Consider the following 24819-nt stretch of genomic DNA (forward strand, 5'->3'; position numbering starts at 1 on the left):
GTAACCAGAAGCAAAGGGAGCGTGTGCGGTGATCTCAATAACATTGCGAGTCAAACTAAACATGCTTACCTATGGCTAAGGTCATCACTTTTAGTCTGTCCCGGACCAGTTTGACCACCATGCTTTTCTGCAATGGCGTGGAACGGCAGCACAACACAGTGCGGCAACTTTGGGCTAGTGCAAGGAACTTGTCCTCCAGTGTTTTCTCCAATGCAAAGGTCAGCGTCCTTCCATCGACCACCAAGCTGAAGTTGTGTCGCAGTGCGGCGGAGCTCGGTGAGGTCCCGTTCGATGGGACAAAGTCGACCGCGCCGTTTGCAGCGGCGTGCGAGCGTTTGTTCAGAGGACTCTTTGATTCTACCTGGCTTATGCACTGCTCCAGCAGAGCCGCGCAGCTCTCCTGTTGACAATGGAGTTTATCACGTGTTAGAAGCAGGCCAATCTCATCCATTATATCAGCTGCTTTGTACCTCAGATGAGTCAAGAGAGTCAAGAGTGTTTTATTGTCATATGTCCCCGAACAGGACAAGGAGATTCTTACTTGCAGCAGCACAACAGCACATGTAAACATAGAGGATGGTAGTCGCTGCCTCAAAAAGGCAGCCAACATCATCAAAGACCCACACCATCCTGGCCACACACTCATCTCACCACTGCCACCTGGAAGAAGGTACAGGAGCCTGAAAACTGTAACGTCCAGGTTCAGGAACAGCTTCTTCCCTACAGCCATGAGGCTATTGAACACTGCAACTTCATAAGCTATGAACTTCAATATACTATTATTATTATTATTATTATTATTATTATTATTATTATTATTATTATTATTATTATTATTATTATTATTATTATTATTATTATTATTATACTGTTATTGTTTGTTCTTTTTTTTCAGAGTTTTTGTTATATTATTTATTATGATTACATATTCTTTTGTGCTGCAGCAAGTAAGAATTTCATTGTTCTATCTGGGACACATGACAATAAAACACTCTTCAAGTCAAGTCAAGTCAAGTCAATTTTATTTCTATAGCACATTTAAAAACACCTCTCGTTGACCAAAGTGCTTTACATCAGTGCAGGTACTACCATGCTACATACAGTGGTACATAGATCAACAATACAAACATAGATACATACATAGAGCGCTCCCTCAGAGGACCTCAAGAAACGCTTGTGAGTAGAAATAGGTTTTAAGTCTAGACTTAAAGGAGTCAATGGAGGGGGCAGTTCTGATTAGGAGAGGGATGCTGTTCCACAGTCTAGGGGCTGCAACCGCAAAAGCGCAGTCGCCCCTGAGCTTAAACCTGGACCACGGGATAGTAAGTAGCCCCAAGTCGGCTGATCTGAGGGACCTGGAGGTAGAATGGTGGGTTAGCAGATTTTTGATATAGGTGGGGACAAGCCCGTTAAGGGCTTTGTATACATATAGGAGGAGCATGAAATTGATTCCGTACCGCACTGGGAGCCAGTGGAGAGAGGGCAGAATCGGGGTGATGTGGTCCCTTTTACGGGTACCCGTCAGAAGTCTCACTGCGGCGTTATGGACCAATTGCAGGCGGGACTGGGATGATCGGCTGATGCCAGTGTATAGGGAGTTGAAGTAATCAAGGCGGGAGGAGATGAATGTGTGGACGATCTTTTCAAGGTCGTCGAATTGGAGGAATGGTTTGATTTTAGCTATCGTGCGATGCTGGAAGATGCTAGCTTTTACCACAGCATTGACTTGTTTGTCAAACTTCAAATATCACGGCAAGGTTTTTGACGTGCGGTTTGCGTAAAGGAGGTTAGGCTTCTTAGGCTGCCTGCTATCGTTTTGATGTAGCCCGAGGGGCCCATGACTTGACTCTTGTCTAAACATCAACGAAACACCAGTGAAGGGAGGTTCCCACATGATAACCCCAATGATATACTTGCATCTACACAATTAGTTTTTTAAAGAGCTAGTTAACATGTAGCTAGCTGTTTTTTGCATGCAGTTATTTATTGTACTTACATAGCATAAGATGGAATATCAGTTGGATAGTTAGATAATACTTGGGCTTTGGGCTTGGTTTTCTTAGTTGAGTGCTTATCCTGAAGTTTCTCGCACAAGTATTCTGCATTTTAATTGTAATGTAAACATAGTAGATAGACACCAAATTCTGGCGTAACTCGACGGGTCAGGCAGCATCTCTGGAGAAAAGGTGACGTTTCGGGGTCGAGACCTATTTGAGTCTGAAGAAGGGTCTCGACCCGAAACAGCACATTCCTTTTCTCCAGAGATGCTGCCTGACCCGCTGAGTTACTCCACATTTTGTGTCTATCTTCGGTGTAAACCTGCGTCTGCAGTTCCTTCCTGCATGCTTTGTACCTCCTGTTAGTTTCAGCCATAAATTCAGGATTATTTAATTGTTTGTGCCAGTGGAGTACCACACGATCGTTCTTCATAACTTGACCCCGAATACAAAGTGAAACCAGGATCTAATCGATTTCCCTCCCCACCAATCTTGTGTCGCGCTCTGGGTCTGTGGAGCAGCTCAATTTTCAAGGACTATCCTAGGACAAATGCGAGCAACTTACAAAAGGAGCAGGAGAACAGCAAGGAGTGAGAGAGAAAACGGGGAATTACAGACCTGTTAGTCTGACTTCGGTGGTGGGAAAGATGCTGGAGTCAATTATTAAAGAGGTAATAATGGGGCATTTGGATAGCAGTAAAATGATTAGTCTAAGTCAGCATGGATTTATGAAAGAGAAATCATGCTTGACTAATCTTCTGGAATTTTTTGAGGATGTGACAAATAAAATGGATGAAGGGGAGCCAGTGGATGTAGTGTATCTAGACTTTCAGAAAGCCTTTGATAAGGTCCCGCACGGGAGACTGGTGACTAAAATTAGAGCACATGGTATTATTGGGGGTAGGGTGTTAACATGGATAGAAAAGTGGTTGGCAGACAGGAAGCAAAGAGTAGGAATAAACGGGTCCTTTTTCAGAATGTCAGGCAGTGGCGAGTGGAGTGTCGCAAGGCTCGGTGTTGGGGCCGCAACTGTTTACCATATATATTAATGATTTGGAAGAAGGAATTCGGAGCAACACTAGCAAGTTTGCGGGTGACACAAAGCTGGGTGGCAGTGTGAACTGTGAAGAGGATGTTAGGAGGTTGCTGGTTGACCTGGACAGGTTGAGTGAATGGGCAGATGCGTGGCAGATGCAGTATAATATAGATAAATGCGAGGTTATCCACTTTGGCGGCAAAAACAAGGGGGCAGATTATTATCTCAATGGGGTTAGGTTAGGTAAGGGAGAAGTACAGCGAGACCTGGGTGTCCTTGTACACCGGTCACTGAAAGTTGGCATGCAGGTACAGCAGGCAGTGAAGAAAGCGAATGGAATGTTGGCCTTCATAACAAGAGGATTTCAGTACAAGAGTAAACAGGTTCTTCTGCAGTTGTATATGGCTCTGGTGAGACCACATCTGGAGTATTGTGTACAGTTCTGGTCTCCTAGTTTGAGAAAGGACAGCCTTGTGATTGAGACAGTGCAGCGTCGGTTCACGAGATTGATCCCTGGGATGGCGGGACTGTCATATGAGGAAAGATTGAAAAGACTAGGCTTGTATTCACTGGAGTTTAGAAGAATGAGGGGGAATCTTATAGAAGCATAAAATTATAACAGGAATGGACAAGTTCTAGCTGGATGCAGGAAAAATGTCCAAATGTTGGGCGAGTCCAGAACAAGGGGCCACGTTTTCACCCAGAGAGTTGTGAATTTGTGGAATTCCCTGCCACAGAGGGCAGTGGAGGCCAAATCACTGGATGGATTTAAGAGAGAGTTAGATAGAGCTCTAGGGGCTAGTGGAATTAAGGGATATGGGGAGAAGGCAGGCACGGGTTATTGATTGGGGACGATCAGCCATGATTACAATAAATGGCGGTGCTGGCTTGAAGGGCCGAATGGCCTCCTCCTGCACCTAATTTCTATGTTTCTATGTTTCTATCCATCCTTTCGCTGGCATTTGATAAAATCTTGGGTGACCTGCTTGTAACCTGAACTCCACAATCCTCTCTCCCCTCTATTTCATTTCCTTATGTATCAAGAATCCATCAACATGGTTGAAAAAACAATTAAAAGACAATACATTCAATGCTTCAATAGAATTACGACATTCTCTTGAAGCATTAAAACAATAATGCATAAAAAATATCATGTACCACTCTAATGAAAGTTGGCAAACCTATTGAAATGAATAGGCAAATATACACGGCATAATCATTCCTTTGGCTCAATCAGTGAAGGAATGCCCCTGGAATCAATGGTTATTCAAGACACAGTACATGGCTCGATTGTAATCATGCATTGTCTTACCGCTGACTGGTTGGCACGCAACTAAAGCTTTTCACTGTACCTCGGTACACATGACAATAGACCAAACTGAAACTGAAACAGAGCACGAGGTCAGAGACATGGTGGCACAGCACTTAGTACTGCTGCTTCATGGCTCCAGGGACCTGGGTTCGATCCTGACCTCGGGTGCTGCCTGTGTAGACCACCCCATGTTCCTGCCAGGTGCTTCAGCTTCCTCACATCTCGCAGAGAAGTAGATAGGAAACTGTAACTTAGCCCTGACTGTGGGCAAAAAAGATCGAAAGGGAATCGACGGGTCTTTTGAGATAGAATAAGTTGCAGGGTAGAGAGATAATAAGGAGTGCGAAATAGAAACATAGAACATAGAAAAATAGGTTCAGGAGTAGGCCATCGGTCCTTTGAGCCAGCTCCACTATTCAATATGATCATGGCTGATCATCTAAAATCAGTACCCCGTTCCTGCTTTCTCCCCATATCCCTTGATTCCTTTAGCCCCAAGAGCTAAATCTAACTCTCCCTTCAAAACATCCAGTGAATTGGCCTCCACTGCCTTCTGCGGCAGAGAATTTCACAGATTCACAACTCTGGGTGAAATGCGAGCAAAGGGATTAGTCTGCTGAAATATAGCATGGGCCGGATGGGCTGAATGGCATCCTTCTGCGTCTTTGTAATTAAAGCTGGAGCAGGCTGATGTGCAGGCTCTAGCGAGATGGTTGGTGTCTTCTCAGCCACTTGCTAGCCCGTGGCATGATCTGGGCCATTGACTCCTGATTATCTCAAAGATCTAATCAATCTCCACTCCTCAGGGGGTGGTGGAGCAGAGTGGTTCAATTACTGGATGAGCAACCCAGAGGCCTGCACTGATGCCAAAGAGTTCCACTTCCACATCAACCAAAGAATTTAGACACGATGAATACGATAAATCTGGGTTAGAAAACTGGTTGCAAAACATTTAGTTTAGAGATAGAAACATAGAAAATAGGTGCAGGAGTAGGCCATTCGGCCCTTCGATCCAGCACCGCCATTCAATATGATCATGGCTGATCATCCAACTCAGTATCCTGTACCTGCCTTCTCTCCATACCCCCTGATCCCTTTAGCCACAAGGGCCACATCTAACTCCCTCTTAAATATGGCCAATGAACTGGCCTCAACTACCTTCTGTGGCAGAGAGTTCCACAGATTCACCACTCTCTGTGTGAAAAATACAGAAAAGATACAGCGTGGAAACAGACCCTTCGGCCCACAGAGTCCACGCCGACCAGCGATCCCCGCACGCTAGTTCTATTCTACACACCAGGGGCAATTTACAGAGGCTAATTCAACCGCAAACCTGCACGTCTTTGGAATATGGGAGGAAACCGGAGCACCCGGAGAAAAACCCACCGGGTCACAAGGAGAATGTACAAACTCCACACAGACAGCGCCCGTAGTCGGGATTGAAGTTTGGTCTCTGGTGCTGTCAGGTAGTAAGTCTACTGTGGTGCCACTGTGCTGCCCGATTGTACCGGGCCGTTGTAATATTCAACTGGCTCGGAAATACCACCCATGAACCTACTACTCCTACCTGCTCTGGAATCAAGTGCAATTCCAGAGCATGAGTGATGAGACCAAGGTCTCGCAATTCATGTCAAGAGTTGTTAGGGATGTGCAAAAAAAAAAAACCTGCACGTCCCAGCAGCACCTAAACTCCGTTAAAAAAAATTACATACTCAGGATGACCTATTTTACCCTCTGTAGAAGGAAAATTATTGGTTCTCTAAACCCTCCCTCCTCTGGTTTGGCACTTCACTCCCCTTCACTTTCCTTATCTAATTCCACCATCTACACCCTTTGCCTTTCCCACTGATCACCACTGGCTTTGAGTACTATCTCCACCCATCTTTCATCCCTACCTGACTCAACTACCAACCAGCCCCTCCTCAGATGAATCTATTGAACACCTGCTAACTCTTGTCCCACCCCTTTTCCTCGCCACTCTTAACCAGCTACCTGCCCTCTGCCCCATCAGTCTGAGGCAGAGGAAGGCACGGTGGCGCAGCGGTAGAGTTGCTGCCTTACAGCGCCAGAGTCCCGGGTCCGATCCTCACTATGGCCGCTTGTCTGTACGGAGTTTGTACGTTCTCCCCGTGACCTGCGTGGGTTTTCTCCGGGTGCTCCGGTTTCCTCCCACTCTCCAAAGCCGTACAGGTTTGTAGGTTAATTGGCTTTGGTAAAAATTGCAAATTGTCCCAAGTGCGTGTAGGATAATGGTAGTGTGCAGGGCATCACTGGTCGGCATGGTCTCGGTGGGACGAAAAGCCTGTTTACATGCTGTACAGTATCTCTAAACCAAACCAAACTAAACAGAGCCCCTTTTTGAAACACTGTCTGTCCATTTCCCTCCATGGATGTTTAAGAAGGAACTGAAAATGCTGGAAAATCGAAGGTAGACAAAAATGCTGGAGAAGGGAAGAGTGCTGACATGGATAGAGAAGTAGTTGGCAGACAGGAAACAAAGTGTAGGGATTAACTGGTCCCTTTCAGAATGGCAGGCAGTGAGTAGTGGGGTACCGCAAGGTTCGATGCTGGGACTGCAGCTATTTACAATATACATCAATGATTTGGATGAAGGGATTCAAAGTAACATTAGCAAATTTGCAGATGACACAAAGCTGGGTGGCAGTGTGAACTGTGAGGAGGATGTTATGAGAATGCAGGGTGACTTGGACAGGTTGGGGGAGTGGGCAGATGCGTGGCAGATGTAGTTTAATGCGGATAAATGTGAGGTTATCCACTTTGGTAGCAAAATTGGAAGGCAGATTACTATCTAAATGGTGTCAAGTTGGGAAAAGGGGAAGTACAACGAGATCTGAGGGTCCTTGTACATCAGTCTATGAAAGTAAGCATGCAGGTACAGCAGGCAGTGAAGAAAGCGAATGGCAAGTTGGCCTTTATAACAAGAGGAATCGAATATAGGAGCAAAGAGGTCCTTCTGCAGTTGTATAGGGCCCTGGTGAGACCTAGAGTGTACAGTTTTGGTCCTCTAATTTGTGGAAGGACATTCTTGCTATTGAGGGAGTGCAGCGTAGGTTTACAAGGTTAATTCCCGGGATGGCGGGACTGTCATATGGTGAGAGAATGGAGCAGCTGGGCTTGTACACTTTGGAGTTTAGAAGGAAGAGAGGATATCTCATTGAAACATATAAGACTGTTAAGGGTTTGGACACACTAGTGGCAGGAAACATGTTCCCGATGTTGGGGGAGTCCAGAACCAATTGCCATAGTTTAAGAATAAGGAGTAAGCCATTTAGAACGGAGACGAGGAAACACTTTTTCTCACAGAGAGTGGTGAGTCTGTGGAATTCTCTGCCTCAGAGGGTGGTGGATGCTTTCAAGAGAGAGCTAGATAGGGCTCTTAAAAATAGCGGAGTCAGGGTATATGGGGAGAAGGCAGGAACGGGGTACTGATTGGTGATGATCAGCCATGATCACATTGAATGGCGGTGCTGGCTCGAAGGGCCGAATGGCCTACTAATGCACCTACTGTCTATTGAAATAGGCAATGTTTCGGGTCGAAACCCTTCTTCAGACTCAGACTTCAGTCTGAAGAAGGGTTTCGACCCGAAACGTTGCCTATTTCCTTCGCTCCATAGATGCTGCCTCGCCCGCTGAGTTTCTCCAGCATTTTTGTCTCCCTCCATGGATGCTGCCTGACCCGCTGAGCAGCTTGTTTTAATGTCTCTCCATACCGTAACTTTTTGGCTTCCAGTCTCGAGGCCAACAGCAATCTCTCTCGCCTTCTTTTGCGTTCCCTCTTATGTCTTATGATTAGTTGCTAAGTGTGTTGATGTGCATGCCAAGGCACAATATTAAAACAGGTCAAAGCCTTCTGTGGTGTACCCTGTATATATGGTACTTTATGGATCAGAGTCAGTTCTTTGGAAAAACACTCACAGGAATTACTTACACACTGTTAAATTTGGCAAGGCTTTGGAAAAGCTGCCAAGCAGTGCACTGATCTGACATCTGCTGAAACTAACAGATGCTCCCTGATTATTCTCGCTTCATTTGCATTTGCAAACTGCCTCAAATGTAAGTTCGCTTTTGGATGAAATGAAACTCTTCAGTTTTTCATTTGCAATGCTGGCTCATCAATGAAACGAAACGAAACTGAGAGTTAAATTAAACATATCACAACTGTTCAATGTTCGCAAAAGCTGGAACAAAAATGTTGCAATAAAAATAATAGAATGCTCTGACTTTAAACCTGTTTCTCTCTGCACAGAACATAACATATTGCTGCACAGGAACAGGCCCCACGACCCACTATGTCCATGCCGAACATGATGCCAAAAACCATCTCTTATCTGCCCCCACATGATCCATATCTCTCCATTCTGGGTGCCACGGGTTATAGGGAGAAGGCAGGAGAATGGGGTTAAGAGGGAAAGATAGTTCAGCCAGGATTGAAAGGCGGAGTAAGACTTGATGGGCTGCATGGCCTAATTCTGCTCCAATCACTTATGAACTGGTGAATTCCCTGCATATCAACGTGCCCATCCAAAAGTCTCTTAAACGCCACTATCGTAACTGCCTTCAAACCCACCCCTAGCAGTGTGTTCCAGACACCCACCACCCTCTGTGTAATAAACTTGCCCCGCACATCTTCTTTAAACTTTTCCCCTCTCACCTTAAAGCTGTGCCCTCTGGTATTTGATATTTCAATCCTGCAAGAAAGATTCTCAGCGTCTACGCTGCCTATCCCTCTCATAATTTTACATTCTTCTATCCGCCTTTCTGGTATTCCCAGAATTTTCTGTTTTTAATTCTACTTCCACAGCTTACTCAATGTCATTTTTTTTTCCAACTTGTCATGAAAATGCTACTATTGCTTTAAAAGAGACACTTTAAGAAGAAACTATAACGTGCCAAATTGTGCACATTAGAAAATTAAACTCTGTGCAATGTTTCCAGAATTTTTGTTTTAAAATTGCATTAGGAATATTGTTACGTTTTCATGTTCTGGTTTTCAATTGAAAGAAAAAGTCACCCGTCAAATCTTTTCCCCTTCACCTTGAACCTATGGCCTTTGGTCCTTGATTCACCTACTCTGGGCAAGAGACTCTGCATCTACCCGATCTATTCCTCTCATGATGTTATACACCACTCTCAGATCACCCCTCATCCTCCTGCGCTCAAGTCAAGTCAAGTTTATTCGTCACATACACATACGAGATGTGCAGTGAAATGAAAAGTGGCAATGCTCGCGGACTTTGTGCAAAAAGACAAACAAACAAACAACCAAACAAACTACAAATAGAATGGAACAGAATCACATATTCTGAGGAATATGACCCTCTATGGAATAAGAGTTCCAGCCTACTCAACCTCTCCCTATAGCTCAAAGTATTCAAAGGTTTTTATTAGTCACATTCACATACACCGAGGTGTAATGAAGTGAAATGCTTTTTGCCATTTTGCAGCACACAAAAGAACACAGACATAACACCAATGAGAGTCTTAAACACAAAGAACATCCCCCCACAATGGCTCCCACCATGAGGGAAGGCACAAAGTCCAGTCCCCAACCCCAGTTCACCCATAGTCGGGCCTATTGAGGCCTCCACAGTTGCCTCTACGGTGGCCCGATGTTCCTGGCCGTTCTCGCCGGGTGGTGGTGCTCCGGCGTCGGGAGAGTCCTCACAGCGGCATGGGAACCCTGGAACGGCCGCCTCCGTACTGGAGGCCGCGGCTTCCGAAGCCGACAAGGCTGCGCCGGATGGAGCTCCACAACTGGTGATCACGTCGCGAGATCCCAGGCTCCCGGTGTAAAGTTCGGCGCCGCCGCCCGCAGCTGGCCGCTCCACAGTCCCGCAGCTCCGCGATGTTGTTCCCGGCGGTCTCAGCTCACCGGAGCTCCAGCGCGGCGACCCAGGCAAGGCATCGCCCGCTCCACGATAGCGCTCCAGCGCTGTGCCGCCGCCGAAGCCGAGGTCCTGGGCGGTCCGCGACAGGAAACGGCGCTCCAGGCCCGCTGGTAGACCGCGAGGACGGGTCGAAGCTGCAGCCCGGAGAAAAGCTGCCTCTCCCACCATGTAGGGACCCTGAAAGGCAGTTTCCCCCTCCCCCCCCCCCCACCCCCCGCACAAAAAAGTCTAGACCTCCAAACAAAACACTTTAACTAACTAAAAATAAAAATAAAACGGTGAAAAGACAGACAACTGCTGGCAGGGCAGCTGCGCACAGGACAGCGCCCCCTTTCTGGCTCAGACCCTCTAGTCCCAGCAACATCTCTGTACCCTTTCCGGCTTGACAACATAACTTCTGGTCGACAGCGCGAATCTTGCTCACTCACCTGGGATTCAGCATTGAGGGTGAGGAGCTCTCCATCTTGACCGAGGAGCTTGCAAGAGTAGGCGATGTTGATGGCCGTTTCCTGTTTGTCTCCGGTGAGGACCCATATTTGCAAACCCGCTTTCCGTAGGTTAGCTATCGTTTCGGGGACACCGTCCTGTAAGCGGTCTTCGATGCCTGTGGCTCCTGAACAGATGAGAGATGATACAGAAGTGAAAATAAAACTCACACCATCCTCCAAACAAGCTCTGAAGTGCGTAGACTTGGGGGATAAACACAAAATGCTGGAGTAACTCAGTGGGACAGGCAGCATCTCTGGAGAGAAGGAATGGGTGACGTTTCGGGTTGAGACCCTTCTTCAGACTAGAGTCTGGGGAAAGGGAAATGAGGTATATAGACGGTGATGTAGAGAGATAGTTGACGACTTGAGATATAGAACAAATGAATGAAAGAGTCTGGGGCATTAGTTTTGTTTTATTTGCACTATTAATGTGTGTGTGTGTGTGTGTGTGTGTGTGTGTGTGTGTGTGTGTGTGTGTGTGTGTGTGTGTGTGTGTGTGTTTGTGTGTGTATACACACACACACATATACATATGCATATATCACTGAAGAAGGGTATCGACCTGAAACGTCACCCATTCCTTCTCTCCAGAGATGCTGCCTTACTCCAGCTGAGTTACTGCAGCATTTTTTGTGTCAGCATATGCACATATATGTATGTAGACATATATATCCAGGAAGGAACTGCAGATGCTGGTTTAAACCAAAGATAGACACAAAAAGCTGGAATATCAGCAGGTCAGACAGCATCTCTGGAGAAAAGGAATTGATGATATTTCAGTCGAGACCTTTATGGAATTGTATTTTGTTTATTATAATGTTTACAGAGTACAGAGTACTGTCTTACATAGTAAGCATAGTAAAGCATTGGCTTTATTTTGTACCTTTCCATACCTCTAGTTTCCCCCTCTTTCACTCTCAGTCTGATGAAGGGTCTCGAGCAGAAAGGTCGCCCATTCCTTTTCTCCAGAGATGCTGCCTGACCCGCTGAGTTACTCCAGCATTTTGTGTCTATCTACCATGTTTACATATTCTGTTGTGCTGCTGCAAGTAAGAATGTCCTTGTTCTGTTTGGGACATTTGACAATGAAACACTCTTGTCTCATTGCACAGCATGAAAAGAGGTGACAAGAAAACAACCCCGCCAAGACTGTCCAATGTGGTGAAGCATCTCAGAAAACGGCTGTTCCAATTCAGTAGCCGCGCGCCAAGAAACTATTCTATTCTATTCTATTATTCTGCACTATTTATGCACAGTGGCGCAGCCTCAGAGGGCCGGAGACACGGGTTTGACCCTGACCTCGGGAGCTGGCTGCGTGGGATTTACACGTTCTCTCTGAGACGTATGGGTTTCCTCTGGGTGGTATGTCTCCTCCAGCGGCAATTTAGATTGGAGATGAGGAAACACTTTTTCACGCAGAGAGTTGTGAGTCTGTGGAATTCTCTGCCTCAGAGGGCGGTGGAGGCCGGTTCTCTGGATACTTTCAAGAGAGAGCTAGATTGGGCTCTTAAAGATAGCGGGGTCAGGGGATATGGGGAGAAGGCAGGAACGGGGATGATCAGTCATGATCACATTGAATGGCGGTGCTGGCTCGAAGGGCCGAATGGCCTACTCCTGCACCTATTGTTTATTGTGCCAAAGATGTGTGGGTTTGTAGGTTAATTGACCTCTGTCAAATTGCCCCCAAGTGTGGAGGGAGTGGATGAGAAAGTGGGATAATATAGAAGTGGGTTATTGGTGGTCAGTGTGGACTCGGTGGGCTGAAGGGCCCGTTTCCATGCTGTATCTTTCAATCACTCAATCGAATGGAAGCATTCTTTAATTTGAAGAACTACAGAGCAGACTCTTAATTAACACCCAGTGGGTGTTTGGAAGGAGCAAAGGCGTAGTCTGAATTAGTGGGAGCTTGCTTCATGGCTTTGAATCCCTCCTAACGTAAATAGGCCCGACAGAGACCTACAGGAGGTGCAAAGGGATTTGGGAGTGTTGGAGGTGCAAGGAGATTCCCGTGCAGGATTCCCAACAGGTTAATTTGCAAGTTGAATCAGTTATAAGGAAGGCAAATGCAATGTTAGTGTTAGTTTTGAGAGGACTAGAATATAAGGGATGTAATGCTGTGACTTTATAAGGCACTAGTCATACCGCATTTGGAGCATTGTGAGCAGTTTGGGGAGAGTCAGAGGAGGTTTACAAGTATGATCCCGGGGATGATTGAGTTAACATATGATGAGCGTTTGACGGCTCTGGGCCTGTACTCGCTGGAGTTTAGTAAGATGAGGGGCGACCCCATTGAAACTTGCTGAATAGTGCAAGGCCTGGATGGAGTGGATATGGAGAGGATGTTTCCACTAGTGGGAAAGGCTAGGACCAGAGGGCACAGCCTCAGACTAAAAGGAGACACGTTTCGAAATGAGATGAGGAGGAATTTCTTTAGTCAGAGGGTGGTAAATATGTGGAATTCATTGCCACAGACGGCTGTGGAGGCCAAGTCATTGCGTATTTTTAAGGCAGGGATTGACAGTTTTTTGATTAGTATGGGTGGCAAGGGTTGTGGGAAGGTAGGAGAATGGGATTGAGGGGGAAAGATAGGTCAGCCGTGATTGAATGGTGGAGTCGGCTTGATGGGCTGCTCATATGACTTATGAACTTACACAAAGAGCAATAGGACGAAGAGGACCACAGATGTTATCTTGTGCAAAACACGGGGAGAGGTGACTTGTGGTAAACTGACCACATACGTTGGTTGGAAACCCCCAAACATGTAGTAGATAAAAGTAAAGCAAGGCACCTGACACATATTCCACGACACAGAAGCTCAGCTGCCTTGTGGCACTGACGCATATCATCCGGATGACATTGTAAAGAACAAGGAGAAAGTTTCAGCTGCCTTCCTAAAGCCTGGATTTACTCCCGACCTTGGTCACATTTGCAGCTATCAGCTGCTTTTCTAAGATAATATACGACCTCACAAATGTCGAGTTCTCCCATCTGAATTCATAAATCCCACTACCGATGCAAACTTTCATACCTTCACTATCACAGCAGATGTGATTTATCACACAACAATTTGAAGTTTTAAAACAATTCAACTTTTAAAATGGATTACTGCAAAGGAAGCCACCTTACTCTGGTGAAGCAAAGGGATATTTTGCAGAGAATGCTGCTGGCAATCCCTTCCATAGATAGCGCTAGATCAAGAACATATTTTTTTACACACGCACGTGCTTTAAATATTTATCATTAAACATATTTCCTCTCTCCAGCTGCAATGATCAATTCCAATGAAATTACAACTGAAGATAGGCACAAAAAGCTGGAGTAGCTCAACGGGACAGGCAGCATCTCTGGGGAGAAGGAATGGGTGATGTTTCGGGTCGAGACCCTTCTCCAGACTGGTTAGGGATAAGGGAATCGAGGGATATAGACGGCGATGTGGAGAGATAAAGAACAACGAATAAAAGATATGCAAGAAAGTAACAATGATAAAGGAAGCAGGCCGTTGTAAGCTGTTTGTAGGGACGACAGATGGCACAATGGGCTAAGTGTTCGGCTGGCAACCGGAAGGTAGCCGGTTCGAATCCCGCTTGGAGTGCATACTGTCGTTGTGTCCTTGGGCAAGACACTTCACCCACCTTTGCCTGTGTGTGAATGTGTGTGAATGTGTGTGAGTGATTGGTGGTGGTCGGAGGGGCCGTAGGCGCAGATTGGCTGCCACGCTTCCGTCAGTCTGCCCCAGGGCAGCTGTGGCTACAGAAGTAGCTTACCACCACCGAGTGTGACTGAGGAGTGAATGAATAATGCGATGTAAAGCGCCTTGAGTATTAGAAAGGCGCTATATAAATCCCATCCATTATTATTATTAGGGTGAAAACGAGAAGCTAGTGTGACTTGTGTGGGGGAGGGATAGAGGAGAGAGGGAATGCCGGGGCTACCTGAAGTGAGATAAATCAATATTTATACCACTGGGCTGTAAGCTGCCCAAGCGAAATATGAGATGCTGTTCCTCCAATTTGCATTTAGCCTCACTCTAACAATGGAGGAGACCGAGGACAGAAAGGTCTGAGTTGGAATGGGAAGGAGAGTTAAAGTGTCCGGCAACCGGGAGATCAGGTAGGTTCAGGCGAAGGTGTTACAACTGAACTGTTTACAACACTCATCAGTTTAGGGTTATAAGTTTAAAAGCTTGTGTTTTTTCAAAACAAATTAAAACAGTAACGATTGACAACTTAACAAATATTCCATAGAGTGATCGTTTCGCTGAGCACCTTCGGTCAGTCCGCCTGGACCTATCTGATCCCCCAGTTGCTAAAAACTTGAATTCTCCTTCCCATTCCCACACAGACCTTTCTGGCCTCCTCTATTGTCAGTGTGAGGCTAAACACAAATTGAAGGAAGGAACAGCATCTCGTATTTCACTTGGGCAGCTGACAGCCCAGTGGTATGAATTTGATTTCTCTAACTTCATAACCAGTGCATTCCCTCTCTCTCCATCCCTCCCCCACACAAGGTGCACCAGTTTCTCGATCTCACCCAATATAACAGCTAACAATGGCCTGTTTCCTTTATCATTGGTACTTTTTCGCATATCATTCATTCATTGTTCCAGATCTCTCGTTTCCTTTTCCCATGACTTTCAGTCTGAAGAAGGGTCTCGACCCAAAACATCACCCATTCCATCTCTCACGAGATGCTGCCTGTCGTGCTGAGTTACTCCAGCTTTTTGTGTCTATCTTCGGTTTAAACCAGCATCTGCAGTTCCTTCCTTAACAAATATTCCTGTACAGTCTAAGTGTTGATGTATTTATATTCATAAATGTATGACTGACGTGAGCAGAATTAGGCCATTCGGCCCATCAAGTCTTCTCCGCCTTGGCTGATCTCTTTCCCTCTCAACCCCATTCTCCTGCCTTCTCCCCATAACCCCTGAAACCCATGCCTATCAGGAATCCATCCATCTCTGCCTTAAAAATATCCATTGACTTGGCCTCCACAGCCTTCTGTGGCAATGAATTCCACAGATTCACCACCATATAGGTATTCTTATTTTACACTAACATACACTGAATTAAGAAAACTAGTTGCCCAGGCATTCATACTTGTCAAACTGAAAAATAAAAGAGGTCCATTATTTAATAATACATAATACAGGGCAGCATGGTGGTATAGCGGTAGACCAGTAGAGCTAATTTGAGGAAGAACATTCTTGCTATTAAGGGAGTGCAGCGTAGGTTTACAAGGTTAATTCCCGGGATGGCGGGACTGTCATATGCTGAGAGAATGGAGCGGCTGGGCTTGTATGCATTGGAATTTAGAAGGATGAGAGGATATCTTATTGAAACATATAAAAGATTATTAAGGGTTTGGACACGCTAGAGGCAGGAAACATGTTCCCGATGTTGGGGGAGTCCAGAACCAGGGGCCACAGTTTGAGAAAAAAGGTTAAGCCATTTAGAACGGAGACGAGGAAACACTTTTTCTCACAGAGAGTGGTGAGTCTGTGGAATTCTCTGCCTCAGGAGACCGGTTCTCTGGATACTTTCAAGAGAGAGCTCGATAGGGCTCTTAAAGATAGCGTAGTCAGGGGATATGGGGAGAAGGCAGGAACGGGGTACTGATTGGGGATGATCAGCCATGATTATATTGAATGGCGATGCTGGCTTAAAGGGCCAAATGGCCTACTCCTGCATCTATTGTCTATAGTGTATTGCCTATTGCCTTACAGTGCCAGAGACCCGGGTTCAATCATGACTAATAGGTGCTTGTCTGTGTGGAGTTTGTACATTCTCTCCGTGACTTGTGTGGGTTTTTTCCGAGATCTTTGGTTTGCTCCCACACTCCAAAGATGCACAGATTTGTAGGTTAATTGGTTTGCTTTACAATGTAAAAATTGTCCCTAGAATGTGTAGGGTAGTGTTAATGTGCGGGAATCGCTGGTCGGCGCGGACTCGGTGGGCCGAATGGCCTGTTTCCGCACTGTATCTCTAGACTAAACTAAACATGCCAAAAATAACAGACAAATTACTCAATTTTCCTGTCTGCGAGTGTCTATAATGTCAAATCAGAAATCACTTTGAGATCTGTTATGAGCCTATCTATATCATTCTGACTTTGTAACCATTCTCATCCTTTTACACCTAGTTGGCAGCTTGACATGATTAACTTGGCATGAATTCTGATTAAAATGAGCAGATTTCCCTACAAAGAATCATAGCTCAGCTAATAGATGGAACAGATTTTCACGGACTTTTCCCACTTTCCCAGATGATACTGCCGGCTTCATCCCTTTCAAGTGCTGGCAAGTTCAGCGCTCCTTTGTAAAGGCCAACGTCCCAAAGTCTTGCTGGGCAAACTCCCCTTGCCATTTTCCAACACTGAACAATGGTGGACCAGGAATTAGATGACAACCTCCACCTTTTGGATCCTTCACATACTTGAGCCCATTAATCTCATTGGAGGGTACATGAACAATTTCCCTCCCGGGATAAATAAAGTTCTATTGTATCGTATCGTATGACAGAGGAGAAGAAGAATTGACTAGATTAGTATTAAAAAAAGGACAAAAAGTGCTGGAGTAACTCAGCAGGTCACTGAAGAACATGGATAGCTGACGTTTCGGGTTGGGACCCTTTTTCAGAAATTGGTAGGGGGGGAGGGGGATGAAAGGTCATAAGGAATAACAGTAGAATTAGGCCATTCGGCTCATCAAGTCTACCCTGCCATTCAATCATGGCTGATCTATCTCTCCCTCCTAACTCCATTCTCTTGCCTTCTCCTCATAACCTCTGACACCCATACTAACTATCTATTTATCTCTGCCTTAAAAATATCCACTGACTTGGCCTCCACAGCCTTCTGTGGCAAAGGATTCCACAGATTCACCACCCTCTGACTAAATAAATTTCTCCTCGTCTCCTTCCTAAAAGAACGTCCTTTAATTCTGAAAATTAAAACAAAGCTCCATGAGGGGAGAGGCAGGACAACGCCTAGTGAGTGATAGGTAGATCAGGTTCTGTCCCTCCTTTCTTCAAGGTTTCTCCACCCTGCCCCCACTACAATCAGTCTGAAGAAGGGTCCCAACCCGAAACATCACCTATGTTCACCGGAGATGCTGCCTCACCTGAGTTATGCCAGCACTTTTGTAAACTGGCATCTGCAGTTCCTTGGTACACGAAAATGCTGGAGAAACTCAGCGGGTGCAGCAGCATCTATGGAGCGAAGGAAATAGGCAACGTTTTGGGCCGAAACCCTTCTTCAGACCGGCCCGGCCCGAAACGTTGCCTATTTCCTTCGCTCCATAGATGCTGCTGCACCCGCTGAGTTTCTCCAGCATTTTTGTCTACCTTCGATTTTCCAGCATCTGCAGTTCCTTCTTAAACACATTTGCAATTCCTTGTTTCTCCTTTTTACATTTTTCTTTAAACTTATTTGAGTTTACAGTAAAGGTGATTTAACTTTTTTGTGCTTTTTTAACGAAAGTAGGACAGATGTATTTCTTCCATAATGTGGAAACACCTGCTTTTACTTAATTGATGTTGTTTGTTATCCAGGTGTTATCGTTCTATTGAAACCTTATTAATGAAAGTCAGTGTGATGGAAAAATCCCATACATCGTCAGGCTCTCTGCAGGCGCAGAGTTCCAAAGATAAACATGAACGTTTTTGCCGACTACGTGATTTTAAGACTCAATACATCACGGCACAGATGTGCTTATCTAAGGCTGATGGAAACACCTCGAGAGTTATCTCATACCTAGCAGCTGAAGGTCAGTCTCCAAACATACTGCTGACTGGTACAGAAGCTCGTCTCTATTTTCAACAGCAGATTCTGCCTCCAAGCGGTGTTCCAGCCAGTGTGCATACTCTTCCTTATGCAGGATCTGAAATGATGACAAGCAATAAAGTTTAGGCCAAGGCCAAGAACGTTCAAGACTTTTTTCCCCCACAAGGATTACCAGTTGTAAAAATCACAAATGCTCGAGTATAATTTGGACTACAAAACAGCATAACTGACCATCTGGCCGATCAAACTATAGGCGGCTTAACCATAGGATGGCACGGTGCGCAGCGTTAGAGCTGCTGCCTTACAGGGCCAGAGACCCAGGTTTGACCCTGACCACGGGTGCTTGAATGTGCGGTGTTTGCACGTTCTCCCTGTGACCTGCGTGGGTTTTCGGTTTCCTCCCACACTTTAAAGGTTTGTAGGTTAATTAGCTTGGTGTAAATGTAAAATTGGCCCTAGTGTGTGTCGGGTAGTGTTAATGTGCGGGGATCGCTGGTTGGTGCAGACTCGGTGGGCCCAAGGGCCTGCTTCTGCCCTGTATCTCTAAACTAAACTAAACAAAACATCAAACTAAGGAGAGAAAAAAAACAAGAACTTTCAGTCTAGAAGAAGGACTTTGACCCCAAAGTGGCAACCGTCTATAATCCTCCACAGATGCTGCCTGAGTTCCTCCAGGCACTGCCCTTTCTTTGCTACATGTTCCAGCATCTGTTGTCTCTTGTGCTTCCTATAAAACTAAGGACTCTGTTAAAATGAAGGGAGGCAATTTGCAATTATAGCACTATTTGGACTTTGGTTGTATTCCTGCCATCAGTTCATTCCCTGACCAGGGAAAAGAGGAAGTCTGAGCACATGTACTTTCAACCAGAGGCATCGGCATGTAGATGGTGTGTGGCAGGGATTGTTACTGGGACTTTAATATTTCATCCAATTTAATGTCTTTTCATACAAGGACATAGGTGACTGGAGTAACGATCTAATTGGAATCCGAGTGATAATGTTTTAATGCAAAGAGTGGTAGGCGTATGGTACGAGCTGCCGGAGGAGGTAGATGAGGCAGGTACTATTGCAGCATTTAAGAAACATTTAGACAGGTACATGGATAGGACTGTAGGAGGTAAAAGTAGTAAACTTGTAGATGACACAAAAGATGGTGGTGTTGTGGATAGCAAAGAGGGTCAGGTCGCCCTAGGCTATAAGCACAGCTAAAGAATGATTCTCAACTGAGATAGCTTGGGTTTCAAGTCCCTGAAAGTTACAACAAACGGTGGATAGGGTGGTGAACCGTGCATATGGCATTCTTGCCTTCTTAGGAATATAACAGTTAGGACATAAGGTTGCAACTTTAAAAAAACATTGGTTAGATCACTGAAGATAAGACACAAAATGCTGGAGTAACTCAGCGGGTCAGGCAGTGTCTCTGGAGAAAAGGAATAGGTGACATTTTAGCTTGATACCTGACCCCAATCAGTTACTTCAGGATTTTGTGTCTACATTTAGTGTAAAGTCAGCATCTGCAGTTCCTTCCTGAACATGGTTAGAACACATGTGTAGGAAGGCACTCTATGCTGGTTTACACCGAAGATAGACACAAAATGGTGGAGTAACTCAGCTGGACAGGCAGCATCACTGGAGAGAAGGAATGGGTGACGTTTTGGGTCGAGGCCCTTCTTCAGGCTCTCACTTGGAGGACTGTATGCAACTCCAGTCACCCCACTATTGGAAGGATGTGGCTGTGTTGGAGAGAGTGCAGAGGGAACTATTCAGCATGTTGTCTTGATTGGAGCGAGACTGGATAGGTCAGGCTTTTTACCTCTGGAGGATAAGATTCTGAGAGGTGACCTTGTAGAGATAGATAATTATAGACGGCTTGAATAGAGTAGATAATCAGAAGTGTTTTCCCCAGGGTGGAAGTGTCAAAAGAAAAGAGGGCATCGTTTTACGGTGAGAAAAAGAGGTTTTAAGGAGAAACACTCCACGCAGAGAGTGTTTGATATCTGGAACTCGCTGCCAGAAGAGGTGGTGAAATCAGATTCAATCATTACATTTAGAAGACTATTTGACGGGCACATAAATAGGCAAGACATAGAAGGGTATGGGTGCAATGTGGTTTGGTGTAGTTGGTCAAAATACTGTAGTTAGCACGGTGGGTGAAAGGCTTGTTTCTGTGCTCCACAATACCAGTCAATGAACCGTGAGGGTGAGATTAGACTGATTGTTAGCATTAACATATGATCGGAAGTCCATTAATTGAGAAAGAGCTCACAGTTCATTCAATGGGCAATCCCACTTTCTTTAGTTCTCTGCAGAACTAGAGTCATAGAGTGATACAGTGTGGAAACAGGCCCTTTGGCCCAACTTGCCTACACTGGCCAACATGTCCCAGCTACACGAGTCCCACCTGCCTGCCCTTGGTCCATATCCCTCCAAACCTGTCCTATCCATGTACCTGTCTAACTGTTTCTTAAACATTGGGATAGTCCCAGCCTCAGCTACCTCCTCTGGCAGCTTGTTCCATACACCCGCCACCCTTTATGTGAAAAGGTTACCCCACAGATTCCTGTTAAATCTTTACCTCTTCACCTTGAATCAGATTTGTGAGACACGACCTCCCACGTACAAAACCATGCTGACTATCCCTAATCAGCCCTTTCCCATCCAAATGCCTGTATAAACTATCCCTCAGAATACTCCATAGTACGGTAACTTTCCATCTGTTAAGCTCACCGGCCTATAGTTCCCAGCATTTTCCCTGCAGCCCTTCTTAAATACAGAGGCACAACATTTGCCACCCTCCAGTCTTCCGCCACTTCTCCTGTATTTAAGGACGACTCATAAATTTCAACCAGGGCTCCCGCAATTTCCTCTCTAGTTTTCCACAATGTCCTCGCATATATCTGATCAGGCCCTGGAGATTTGTCTACCTTCATACACGATAGTACCTTCAGTACTTCTTTGATAGTAACACTGACTGCTCTCAAGACACTTCCATTGACTGCCCCAAGTTCCTCCGTCCTACTGTCTTTCTCCTCGGTAAATACAGAGGAGAAATACTCATTGGGGACCTTACCCATCTCCTGTGGCTCCACACAGAGGTGACCACTTTGATTCCTGAGAGGTCCCAACTCTCTGTCTAGTTACCCTTTTCCCCATTATGTATTTATAAAATCTTTTGGGATTGTCCTGGGAACACTCCAACTTGTTCTCTCTCACATGCCCTTTAAATCCTTTGCCTATACTATGGGGTAATTTCACAGCAGCCATGCTGGTGCATCTGTGGGATAGTTTAGTTTAGTTTAGAGATACAGCCCCCTTCGGCCCACTGAGTCCGCATCGACCAGCGCTCCCCACACAGTAACACTATCCTATCCTACTGTCCTAGGGACAATTTATATGTAATCCAAGCCAATTAACCTACAAACCTGTACGGCTTCGGAGTGTGAGAGGAGACCCACGCAGGTCACAGGAGAACGTACAAACTCCGTACAGACAGCACCCGTGGTCAGAATCGAACCTGGGAATCTGGCGCTGTAAGGCCGCAACTCTACCGCTATGCCACCGACCCGGTTTTGGAAGAAGACCAGGGCAGATGGAGGAAACCCACGTGGCCACAGGGAGTTCCACACACGGAACACCAGTGGTCAGGATCGAACCCATATCTCCTCAGTTGGTGCTAACTGTAGGTGCAACGTGCCACCCTGTTGTGCCACGGTGGACATCTCTCAATCAACATCAGTGATAGATTACCAGGTTATTAATGCTGCATGTTAGAATTTGCTGTTTGCAATCTGCCAAAGCTCCGACATTGTGCTGAAACTTAAAAAAACATGAAGTTAGTTAATTTGACTTAAAATAGCTTGCATCCTATTTTTGGGTCATCAGGGATTGTGAAAGATGCTGTAAAAATGAAGACTCTTTCATTTAGTGCAAGGTTGTGATTGCCCTGTAGAGGCAGCAATGTTCAGTGTTAGGAGCTCATGAAGAGCCCTGAATATAGTTCATTAATTTAAGCAAGGAATTCCTTGACTGATAGAGGAAAGACTCTTTCTTCATCCAACGGCTTTTAAATGATGAATAAAATTTCAAACCCATCTTTAGACTGAAAACAAAGTTTAAAAGAAAAAGCTAAAGTTATAATTTTCATTGGATGGAACACATATAGTGATACAATGTGGAAACAGGCCCTTCGGCCCAACTTGCCCACACCAGCCAACATGACCCAGCTACACTAGTCCTGCCTGCCTGCCTGCATTTGGTCCTTATCTCTCCAAACCTGTTCAATCTGTCTAACTGTTTCTTAAACGTTGGGATAGTCCCAGCCTCAACTACCTCCTCTGGCAGCTTGTTCCATTCACCCTTTATGTGAAAAAGTTACCCCTCAGATGCCTAATACATGTTTTTGCCATCACCTTAAATCTATTTCCTCTGGTCCTCGATTCACCTACTCTGGGCAAGAGACTCTACCCGATCTATTCCTCTCATGATTTAATACAATGAAAACAGATCACAATACCAAAATGCATTAATCTTACTCTTTCAAAATGACAAATACATGTACTGTTTTCAAGTTATATTTCTACATTACGCAGTCAATTTATTTTCTTTCTTTATTAATGTACATTTGTTTTATATTTTAATCGTCTAAATCCATTGCAATTGTTTTAAATGTGCAACAAAACTGAATTATTGGATTAATGGAGCTTGAAACACTGGACAGGATCATATGTAATGGACAAGCAATATTCAATTGTGGTACATTACAAAACAGACCAGTCAGCACAGCAGCTGAACATTTTATTTGATTGTTGTATAATTTCCAGTGCTTTTTGGTTCAGACTTGAGGCACCACTGAAAAGATCTCAATGCACAGTCTGAGCAAACTCCAGTTCAACAATGATTGGCTACCCTGTCGAACACATTTCCTTCTGTGAGGTGTATTTGCTCAGGTACGGACTAATACACATATAGAGTCATCGAGCCTTACAGTGGAAACATGCCCTTTGGCCCAACGCCCACACTGGCCAACGTGTCCCATGTGTACCAGTCCCACCTGCCTGCGCTTGGGCCATATCCCTCTAAAGCTGTTCTAACCATGTATACCTGTCGAAATGTTTCTTAAAACATTGGAGTTGGATGATCAGCCACGATCATATTGAATGGCGGTGCAGGCTCGAAGGGCCGAATGGCCTACTCCTGCACCTATTTTTCTATGTTTCTATGTTTAAACGTTGCGATAGTACCTGCCTCAACTACCTCCTCCGGCAGCTCGTTCCGTACACCTACCACTCTTTGCGTGAAAATGTTTCACCTCAGGTTCCTATTAAATCTTTCCCCGCTCACCTAAAACCCATGTCCTCATATGAAAATACATTCAATTGGCTGGAATGTTAAAGGCACCAAAATTGATTATTTTCTTTCTTATATTGGAAGAAAGGTTTCAGAGTCACAGAGTCAGAGTCAATCAGCATAGAAACAGGTCCTTTGGCCCACCCCATCTATGCTGACCCCCATAGCCATCTACTGTATATTAATCCCATTCACCAGCACAGTCCATAGACTTCTGCATACCATCTTTACATGGCCTTATCTCCAGGTAACTCCAGATCCTCAATGGAGTTTGCTCACCACCATCTCCACATTTCATAAGTGTTGTGACAGTTTTTGCGTCCACAACCTTCTCTGACAATGGATTCCAAATGACAACCATCCCCTTGTGAAAAAAATGCCATTTAATAGCCCCACTCAACCTCCTACTCTTTACCTTACACAAATGCTCTCTGGTTGTAGATATTTCCCTTATGGGGAATGGGTTGCTATTGTATCCCTACAGATAGAAACATAGAAACATAGAAATTAGGTGCAGGAGTAGGCCATTCGGCCCTTCGAGCCTGCACCGCCATTCAATATGATCATGGCTGATCATCCAACTCAGTATCCCGTACCTGCCTTCTCTCCATACCCTCTGATCCCCTTAGCCACAAGGGCCACATCTAACTCCCTCTTAAATATAGCCAATGAACTGGCCTCGACTACCCTCTGTGGCAGGGAGTTCCAGAGATTCACCACTCTCTGTGTGAAAAAAGTTCTTCTCATCTCGGTTTTAAAGGATTTCCCCCTTATCCTTAAGCTGTGACCCCTTGTCCTGGACTTCCCCAACATCGGGAGCAATCTTCCTGCATCTAGCCTGTCCAACCCCTTAAGAATTTTGTAAGTTTCTATAAGATCCCCTCTCAATCTCCTAAATTCTAGAGAGTATAAACCAAGTCTATCCAGTCTTTCTTCATAAGACAGTCCTGAC

General features: G+C 45.3%; 1 protein-coding gene across 4 annotated transcripts in view; it reads right to left on the bottom strand.

Annotated features, from left to right (window-relative positions):
- Positions 1–24819, bottom strand: part of atp10a (ATPase phospholipid transporting 10A (putative)) — a 434067-nt gene that overhangs the window by 25194 nt on the left and 384054 nt on the right. For all 4 annotated transcript variants that reach the window (XM_033023252.1, XM_033023255.1, XM_033023254.1 and 1 more), the window contains 3 exons: positions 18492–18618; positions 10683–10867; positions 70–400 (listed from right to left, as the gene is read on the bottom strand). In XM_033023252.1, coding sequence (XP_032879143.1) covers positions 70–400; positions 10683–10867; positions 18492–18618 — 643 coding nt within the window. The remainder of the gene's footprint in view (positions 1–69; positions 401–10682; positions 10868–18491; positions 18619–24819) is intronic.

This window comes from Amblyraja radiata, chromosome 6 (assembly GCF_010909765.2).
Source record: "Amblyraja radiata isolate CabotCenter1 chromosome 6, sAmbRad1.1.pri, whole genome shotgun sequence".
In the NCBI taxonomy this organism is placed as follows: domain Eukaryota; kingdom Metazoa; phylum Chordata; class Chondrichthyes; order Rajiformes; family Rajidae; genus Amblyraja; species Amblyraja radiata.